The 10,392-nt window shown below is 33.3% G+C and overlaps 1 protein-coding gene across 1 annotated transcript in view; it reads right to left on the bottom strand.

The window, feature by feature from the left end:
• LOC132748084 (uncharacterized) overlaps positions 1-9,438 on the bottom strand; it is a gene marked incomplete at its 5' end in the record, with an annotated part of 58,682 nt that extends 49,244 nt beyond the window's left edge. Inside the window, 5 exons of the mRNA XM_060737631.1 lie at positions 3,353-3,625; positions 5,904-6,173; positions 6,890-7,159; positions 8,726-8,776; positions 9,340-9,438. Of these exons, the coding sequence (XP_060593614.1) occupies positions 3,353-3,625; positions 5,904-6,173; positions 6,890-7,159; positions 8,726-8,776; positions 9,340-9,438 (963 nt within the window). The remainder of the gene's footprint in view (positions 1-3,352; positions 3,626-5,903; positions 6,174-6,889; positions 7,160-8,725; positions 8,777-9,339) is intronic.
• Between the last annotated feature and the right edge of the window lie 954 nt (positions 9,439-10,392).

Here is a 10,392-nt window from a genome sequence, read left to right as displayed (position 1 = left end):
TTAAACAATAGATTTTCATCACTTACTATATTAACACAAGTCAGTAAAAATTCTGAAAACTGGGCACTACCTGCAGCCTTGACCAAAAGTCTGGTTTTCAGAGGATTCCAATTTTTAGGTTTTATACATTTATTGGTAATTATGATGTGAACATTTGAACATTGTCTTTGTTTAAAACCTTTTGTTTTTACTTTTCAACTTTTTTGTCTTAACCTTTTCCCTTATATAAGCGTGTTTCGACGGCTTTTTGCCCCCCCCCCCCCTTTTTGAGGCCTCAAACAGTGAAAAAATGTCCTATTTAGACCCCAAACACTGTTTTTCGTTTGAGAAATGTTGTTAAAAAAAGTGACCATTTTTTCGGCGCCGTCCCCCATCCAAATAATACATCAGGGGGTTGCCAGAAGGGGGATGTGCCCCCTTCTGTTTGGGGGGTTTGAAGGGGGCGGAGTCCCCCTCATCGCCAAGAAAATTTTGGACTTGTGAGAGGCTTAAAATGACCCAGGTTGATCATAAGGTAACGTGTAACCAACGCTGAAAAGCCTTTGACTCTATCTCAATCCCTTGAGAAGTTGCAGCACTTTGAAGTAAATTTTGATGGAAAAAATCGAGGCAAAAATGTGATTTTTGGCAATTTTGAGATGTCCCCTCGTTGCCATGGTAACAGGAAATTTAAGACTGAGCATGTCGTTACAAAGGCAATGGTCCAGTCAACATTTGTGCCAAGTTTGATTAGTATTGAAGCATTTTTCATAGTTTCATAGCAGTTTGAACTTGTAAGAGGAGGCTTTTCAGTGAAAATGGCCATTTTTCACAATATGCTCATGGGGAAAGGGTTAACTAAAAAAAATATAAATGTTACAAAACAACAATTTTTCACCAAAATTAGGTAAAAGACCACATGTTAACATGGAAAAACTAGATTTTGAGTGATTCCAAGGTTTTTCATCATTTTTTGTTAACCTTTTCCCTTATATAAGCGTGTTTCGACGGCTTTTTGCCCCCCCCCCCTTTTTGAGGCCTCAAACAGTGAAAAAATGTCCTATTTAGACCCCAAACACTGTTTTTTCGTTTGAGAAATGTTGTTAAAAAAAGTGACCATTTTTTCGGTGCCGTCCCCCATCCAAATAATACATCAGGGGGTTGCCAGAAGGGGGATGTGCCCCCTTCTGTTTGGGGGTTTGAAGGGGGCGGAGTCCCCCTCATCGCCAAGAAAATTTTGGACTTGTGAGAGGCTTAAAATGACCCCAGGTTGATCATAAGGTAACGTGTAACCAACGCTGAAAAGCCTTTGACTCTATCTCAATCCCTTGAGAAGTTGCAGCACTTTGAAGTAAATTTTGATGGAAAAAATCGAGGCAAAAATGTGATTTTTGGCAATTTTGAGATGTCCCCTCGTTGCCATGGTAACAGGAAATTTAAGACTGAGCATGTCGTTACAAAGGCAATGGTCCAGTCAACATTTGTGCCAAGTTTGATTAGTATTGAAGCATTTTTCATAGTTTCATAGCAGTTTGAACTTGTAAGAGGAGGCTTTTCAGTGAAAATGGCCATTTTTCACAATATGCTCATGGGGGAAAGGGTTAATTAGTCCTTTTTTAAATTTCATTTTACAATACATGTCTTGAGGAATTTCATTTTGCGAATTCATAAATATAATTCAGAAAATTATATAGGAATCAAAACACATTTTCTGAACTAGAACTTTGGCTTTTGAAATATACACAAACTGACAAGTTGGAAGTGTTTTTCAAGAATGTAGGACAAAACTGCACAGCTCAAAACCCCACAAACACATTTTATAAAGTGGACAAACCCAGCTTTAACATTAGAGAGTGGAGATAACCACACACTTTCTAATTATTTATTATAAACCATACAATTCATATGATTTGGATCTTGTAAGAAAAGAACAAAACAGAGTATTTACTTAAGTTTGATATAATTACTTTAATTATTTTATGCAGTTCCTTTGATCATGATAAATAATTGTATGTCATATTTCATTTCAATATACAACAATACAATATGATTGAATGATAATAGACTGTGCAAATATTATAAACTGTTCAATCAAAATCAAAGATTAAACATTCAAAATTACAAACTGTTCTATTAAACATTCAAAATTACAAACTGTTCAATAAAAATCAAAGGGTAAACATTCATTAACCTTAATTAACATTTATTATTCTAAAAGACAACAATGTCAGTTATTTTGTTGTTAATCAAAGGACTACACGACTAATAGTAATGGAAAGGGTGGGGTTATTTCCACTCTATAAAATAAAAGGTATGGGGTTTTGGCCACTCCATAAAATTCATGTATGGTGTTTTGTCTACACTAGACAATCTTGATATGTGGGGTTTTGACGCGTGGGGTTTTGTCACACCTGCATTGATAAAGCAGGCGACGATAAGCAGGTAATTAAACATATCACCTGTTATGATTATGTTCTAATCCACATTAAAATACCCAGAAAGTTGACACCTAAATAGCTGCCAGTTTTCTGATGCTTAGAAAATAGAAGCCAAAGAAAATTGTCGGGTTTTGGAATCCAGATGTTCTGGTATTTAGAGGATATTTTTAATGAACTTTTCAGGGAAATATGGGACTTTTAAAATCATGCAGTTTTCAGATGATTCCAGTTTTTGGAGTGTCTTACTGTTCTTACTGTATCTGATCTTGATTTAACCCTTTCCCCCATGAGCATATTGTGAAAAATGGCCATTTTCACTGAAAAGCCTCCTCTTACAAGTTCAAACTGCTATGAAACTATGAAAAATGCTTCAATACTAATCAAACTTGGCACAAATGTTGACTGGACCATTGCCTTTGTAACGACATGCTCAGTCTTAAATTTCCTGTTACCATGGCAACGAGGGGACATCTCAAAATTGCCAAAAATCACTTTTTTGCCTCGATTTTTTCCATCAAAATTTACTTCAAAATGCTGCAACTTCTCAAGGGATTGAGATAGAGTCAAAGGCTTTTCAGCGTTGGTTACACGTTACCTTATGATCAACCTGGGGTCATTTTAAGCCTCTCACAAGTCCAAAATTTTCTTGGCGATGAGGGGGACTCCGCCCCCCTTCAAACCCCCCAAACAGAAGGGGGCACATCCCCCTTCTGGCAACCCCCTGATGTATTATTTGGATGGGGGACGGCGCCGAAAAAATGGTCACTTCTTTTAACAACATTTCTCAACCGAAAAAACAGTGTTTGAGGTCTAAATAGGACATTTTTTCACTGTTTGAGGCCTCAAAAAGGGGGGGGGCAAAAGCCGTCGAAACACGCTTATATAAGGGAAAAGGTTAAATAAGGAAAAGAGTGCCAATATCATAATAAACCTACCACAGACTTCAAGAAATGTCTTTTCTTGAAGATCCTCAATTTCAAGACAATATTCTCCAGCATCATCCATAGTAACATTTTTGATAGTAAGCTGATGGACCATTTCTGATGATTCTACAAGAATTCTTGTCTCCATATTTTTTATCACTTTGCCATTAAATGTCCACTTTGCTTTCTGATTTGGTTTTGAAACTATACATTTCATCTGTACATCTTTGCCTTCCTCTACTTTCTTTGTCTTTTGTAAAGATAATGTCACTGCTAAAGGCTTCTCTAAAATAAATATATATAATGTAGAGGTACATTTAATCTGAGTTATTAAATGAAACCTTTAAGACAACAATGACAGACAATCATAAATAGCACAATTAGAAACTGCAGCACAACTGATGTATAATTAAACATTGCAATTAGGTCATCATGAGCGCAGACAATGTGAGGTGTATGTACAAGTAAGAGTTTATCCACCTTCTGTAAGATTTGACCTGTCAATAAGACTGGTATCAAACTGTTATAACAATTTCAAATTCGTATTTTTGTCATATTTTACTCAGCTATTTAACATTTCATCCATAAATTCACAGTCTGTGTTCTAACCTTCTATTATAATGTCAAAACATGAATAAAGTTACAAGTGAATACATTTGGTAGTTTAAAAGATAAATTTTGCATGCAAAGCTTAAATAAATAATTTCCTAAATTCACAAACCGCCATAAATCAGTAAAATTTCATGCCAGAGTTGTGAACCTTGTATAGTGATCTCCAATTATGATCCAGAAGACATGTTTCAAGTTTTTAGTTGATACCTTCAGTCGTTTTGAAAATTTATAATGCCAGGAATTTTCTAAGCTCATAAAAGGCTTTAATTCAGTCAAAATGTGTGTCGAGTGTTAAGAGTTTTAAAATGTGACATTCACTTATGATTCCTAAGACATGTACAGAATTTCCAGTGAATACTTTCAGTAGTTTGTAGGATTGATGTTGCATCGAATGTTTTAACCAGGTAAATTCTAACTTCAAACAAGCAATTATCATAGTATTGCAAGCAATCCATAAGTCCCCTACCGGTAAGAGCCCAAGCAACATTCTGAAGGGCCATTGGCCATTCACTTATGTTTCTATTTTAAGTAAATTTGTTGAAAAAGTTCTTAAAAAGTGATCACAGTGAACAGACAGACAGACGGACTGAAGGACAGTCTAAAGTTATTTTTTAAACATCCCTGTTATCAAAATATAACATTTTAAAAGCAAAATTTTAAAAAAAAAGGAGATAACGATGTCATACATGATGTGAGTGTAACAAAGAACAATTAGTAATGAAGGTATGAAATATTGAATATTTATTTTTTGAAATTGAAGTAAATGAAAGTTAAAAGAACAAATAGGAAAAAATTAAAAGTTTAAGGAGGAGATAATTCTGGAAATATGGATGCTAGATTTATAAACCTTGTCATATTATAATGATGTGGGAGTTTTGAAGAAAATTCTATCATGATTGAAGAAGTTGGATTAAAAATTACCAATTTTCTCAAAAAAAAGTCTAAGTTCAAAAGGGGCATAATTCTGGAAATAGTCTTGCTAGAGTATTGAACACTCACAAATGTTGAGCTAATAATAAGAAACATTTATATGAAGTTTGAAGTAGATACGTTTTCAGAAAAAAAGAAGTTATTAAAAAAAAACAATGTTTTTTTTTCATGAAAATTTTAAGTTCAAGGGAGGTAATTCTGATAAATTTTGTGCTAGAGTTGTAAACTTTTCACATATGATGTGGTTGATGACTAGCAACTTATTTTTAAAGTTTGAAGAAAATACCTTAAGAAATAAAGAACTTATAGTGAAAAAACTTAAAAAAAACTAGAATCAGAAATCTTGAAAATTCAGTCTATTTGTTGCCATAGCAACAAAAATTTTCAACACAGGAAGATAAGAAAAGGATGTGTGCAATAATTTCCATACTGCCATCTACCCATATGTCAAGTTTCATAAAAATATTTTCAATACTTTTTAACGTTATCACTGGATCCAGGTTATGTGTAAAATCTGCCATATTTTCAGTCTATTTGTTGCCATAGCAACCAGAATTTTCAACATAGGAAGAAAAGAAAAAGACGTGCATAATCTCCATACTGCCATCTATCCATATACCAAGTTTCATTAAAATATTTTCAGTACTTTTTGTGTTATCGCGGGATCCAGTTTTGTGGACAGACGGACTGACGGACGGACTGACGGACGGACGCAGGGGAAAACCTAAAGTCCCCTCCGGTAAACCGGTAGGGGACTAAAAAGGACCATAATTATGTAAAAATCAATTTTAGAGATACAGGCCTTGGAGAGTGACACCTATTATGATCTCAAAGACATGTATGAAGTAACAAGCAATTATCTTAAATCGTTCTTGAGATATGATTCTGAAAAAGAAGTTGAGCATAAAACTTAAAAGCAAGTGATACATAAACGCTCACACTGTCACCTAAGTAAGAAAAGACAAAGTATTCTTTTTATTGCTGAACTAATTTTCTAACAGTGCTTTGAAAATGAACTGACCTAAAATTGTGACCTTTGATGTTGAACTCAGACTTTCAATTTTAACTGTGTACACTCCGGAGTCTTGTAGGTAAACATTTTGTATCTCAAGGATATGGCTGAGACCTTCTGATGTCTGTGTGATTCTTTTATTCTGTTCCAGTGGCTTCCCATCTTTGTACCATGTGGGTACTGTGTGTAGTTTGTTCATAGAACATCTTAGATTTAGATTTAAGCCTTCCTTTAGACTGTCCTCCATAACTAATTCTTGTTGAAAAGCTAGTGGAACATCTAAATTTTGCAAAGCAATGGCAATAAAATTATTATTTCAAATACTGATAAACATATATCTTATTGGGCATGGTGACCTTGATTTTTTACCTAAAAATCAAGAGTCATCTAGATACTTAGCCAACTGCCATGAACCACATGAACTTTTGTCTTACATATGACCACTTTAAATTCCCCCGATCAATTCCTCAATATATCTTTAATGTATTTAGCCATTTTTAAGTCATTTCTTTGTTTAAGCATCTTTAAAGGTTATCAGAGTGTTATAATGAACAAACATTTATATAAATGTAAATGAAAAATTTCCCCACTACAAAGGAAAGATATCATGAATAATTTTGACCCTTTCCCATGCTTTGTTTGTTCTAAGCCACTTCCCATCTGCATGCAGTCACTTAATAGTGTTTGACTTTAATTCCCAGTACAGATATACATGCAACTAATGATGATAATCATAATGAAACAATGGAACAATTATTTTATTTTCTGTTGTTGAAGATACAAATGTCTCTTTTTCTATAAAAAACAGACAAACGTCTCTTTTTCTATAAAACAAAGAATAAAATCCATTGTTTCCCTTTGTTCTGCTGACTACCATTCTGATAGACTGCCTAATAATGATGTCAATATATAATTTAAAATCAGTAAAGCTAAACAACCTATCAAATATGTTAACACACAATGATGATAAAAAGATATTCACAAACTTTTAATACCTTTAACTGTGACCTTTGATGTTAACTCCAGATTTTCAATTTTAACTCTGTACTCTCCAGCATCTGATTGGGAAACATTTTGTATCTCAAGGATATGTGTTAAATCTTTTGATATCTGTGTGATTCTCTCATTCTGTTCCAGCCGCTTTTCATCTTTGTACCACATGGCTTTCATGTCTTGTTTGTTCACTGTGCATTTCAGTTTTAGAATTGAGCCTTCATTACATTTTTTAACTGAGACCAATCCTTTAGTAAATTCAAGGGGATTTCCTTAAAATGGCAAAGAAAAGAGAAGTAAAAGAAGTATATATTCAATACAACAAGAGCGATCAGTAATCACATGTGTCGCCTCATGATGGCCAATTTCATGTTGGCACAAATTTTGTGACAGACGGACAGTGCACAACTAGACTTGGTTCTGATCATTCCTGTAAAGTTTGGATAAAACTGCACCAATAGTTTATGAGGAGTAGTCCAGACAAGCTTTTGTGTATCTGGCAACACACAGAAAAAAACACCTTTTTATCAAAGGGCCAAAACTTGGCCAAAAATCATTCAACCAGAAAACCCGTGCAATATGCGCAAGGACTTGAGCTACAGATCAATCCTGTAAAGTTTCATTGAAATTGCATTAGTGGTTTAAGAGAAGTAGTCCAGACAACCTTTAAAAATAAAAATTATTAAAGGGCCATAACTCTGACAAAAATCATTGAAGTGGAAAATGCTGAGAATATGCACAACTAGACTTGGTACTGATCATTCCTGTAAAGTTTGGATGAAATTGCACCAGTAGTTTATGAGGAGTAGTCCGGACAAGCTTTTGCGTATCTGGTAACACACAGAAAAAAACACCTTTTTATCAAAGGGCCATAACTCGGCCAAAAATCATTTAACCGGAAAACCCGTGCAATATGCGCAAGGACTTGAGCTACAGATCAATCCTGTAAAGTTTCATTGAAATTGCATTAGTGGTATAAGAGAAGTAGTCCGGACAAACTATAAAATTAAAAATTATTAAAGGGCCATAACTCTGACAAAAATCATTGAACCGGGAAATGCTGACAATATGCACAACTAGACTTGGTACTGATCATTCTTGTAAAGTTTGGATGAAATCGCACCAGTAGTTTATGAGGAGTAGTCCGGACAAGTTTTGTGATGGACGGACAGACAGACAGATGGACAGACAGACGACGGAGAAGTGATCCCTATATGTCGCCACTACTCCGTAGAGGCGACACAAAAAAGGATATATCAAACTATATATTGCGTAAAACTTAGAAGTAACTATTAACATCACTAAAATGTAAAATGTAACTACAACAGTATTTAAATGACAGTGTTGCATTAAATACCAGTATTTCAAAGCTCACAAAAAAAATAGTGCAATTTTGAAGATATTGTACACAACTGATCTTTTTCAATTACTTTAACAACAAAATGCTGATATTATCATCAAATCTCAGATTACTCAAAAGCAACAGCTCCTACCCAAAATTTCTTTTCTCTTAAATCTTTGTTATCATATTCTAACAACATGCATAGTTTAAAGAACTTCTATTGAAGAGTTTTAATTTAGCCTATATGTCTCTATGAAAACTCTCAAAAACGTCTGTAAACTGTCTTAGGTCAATGTTACTAATGTCATAGATTTTTTTTATCCTTTCAACTTTTTACTTTGCTCTATCTTTCAATTTTCTTGACACAAATATTTTTTTTACATTTTATTGGTTTTAAACAGTGAGATGTCAATTCATACTTATTTGTTAAACTTCTGTATTGAAATAGGAGATTATATTACATGAAATTTAACATTTGAACTTAACTAATACCTACCTGTAGAATCTTCAAATTCATTGTCATAAACCTCCTCATCACTGTCATCTGCTAAGAAAATTAAAATGAAGTTTTTACCATAAAAACATCTTTAAATATATAACGAAGTTTTGGCCAATGGTAGCAAATTCAATAACTTGACCTTTAATGACAAGGTCAAATTAAAATTTGATCTTTAAAGGCCAATCATTTATAAGTCAGGTCAAACTCTGTTTCATTTTCTTTAAGATATTGTTCTTTATGAAGTTTGCTCAAGTACAAAGACAATCTATTAATTAAAAAAAAATTATAGCCAATTATAGCAAAATCAAGCAATTCACTAATTTGACCTTCAAGGCCAAGGTCATTAATAAGTGAAAGATCAAAAAAATTTTGGTTTTCCCTTGAAATTTTTTTGTTCAAAAGTTTTTTGTGCCCAAAATTTTTGAAGAAAAATCCATTTATCATTTAAAAAAGAAAGAGCATTTTTCATGCCCCATAAAATAAAACAAAAAACCAAAGATCTTTTCCCAAGTCCATTTTGAAAAATAAACAACTAATACAAAAGAAAATTTTTATGAAGAAACAAAAGGGTTTTGGATGTTACAGTTAAAACGTCTACATTTCACCCCCACCTTGATAAACCTTCTTTTCCCCATGATCTTTCTGTTGCGCCTTTTTTCCATCCCTCATCTTTTTTGATGAAAGTGAAGGCATTTTCTCTTTATTACCTCCTGAAATTAGATCATTGAAAATTAAATTTATCATTACATATAAAATAAATATATGAACATTTCTTAATATTGAACAGTTATCATACAAGGGGAATATTTCATTATAATAAGTGTGCTTTTCAACATCTTACCATGATCATTAAATACCTTAAGTTTTATGTTGATACAGTGGAGCCTTGCTAATCCGAACCCTTCTAATCCGGAATCCTTTCTTATCCGAACGAAGTGTCCGGTCCCGATTTTATTCATTCTATTTTCAATAGTAAAAAAACCTTTCGGATCCGGAACCTGTCTACTCCGAATTCCGGACGATTTTTTCAATTTTTGTTCTTTTTTACTCTAGAATTAACCTCTGGGATCCGAACAGATTTTGCCAAATGTCACACCTACATTCAAAATAACAAAAAATCGCACATCTTGCAGATGTAAACAACACCAAATTGTTATATAATGGGTGAAACGTATGATCTGCGAAGGTGTGAAAATTACACTTAGCTTGCCTTGATATCTACTATAATTGCTTAATTGATTGTTTTTTGTCACCTTCAATAAATATTTTGATATAATGCAAAAGAAGTATCTTTTTATCTTCTGTAATAGATTTAATGACATGTGATTAAGTAATGAAAATTAATGGAAACTGTCAGTGAATTCGGATAATCACTGAAGCGGATAAGAGTAAACAACAATTGACAAATGCTGGTACAAATATTTAATCATGTTTAAGCCTACTGTTTAACATCGTAGATTAACTTACCCTTGAGGATATAGCATTTTTGCTTATTTATCTATTTTTATTTATCTATTTATTTTTGTATGCACATGTATTGAAATGAACGATAAGAGATTGCAAAAAAAAATAATTTTATTGCAATTTCAAATGCATTCCCGTTTTCTTTCCTTAAACTGATCTGCCAATAACATGAAACAAAACATGTAAAAAACCTTTCCTCC

The sequence above is a fragment of the Ruditapes philippinarum genome, unplaced genomic scaffold (assembly GCF_026571515.1).
Source record: "Ruditapes philippinarum isolate M1 unplaced genomic scaffold, ASM2657151v2 ctg7751_1_1_1_1, whole genome shotgun sequence".
NCBI lineage: Eukaryota > Metazoa > Mollusca > Bivalvia > Venerida > Veneridae > Ruditapes > Ruditapes philippinarum.
The sequence above is the reverse complement of the archived record's forward strand: the minus strand, read 5'-3'. Positions and strand labels throughout refer to the sequence as shown.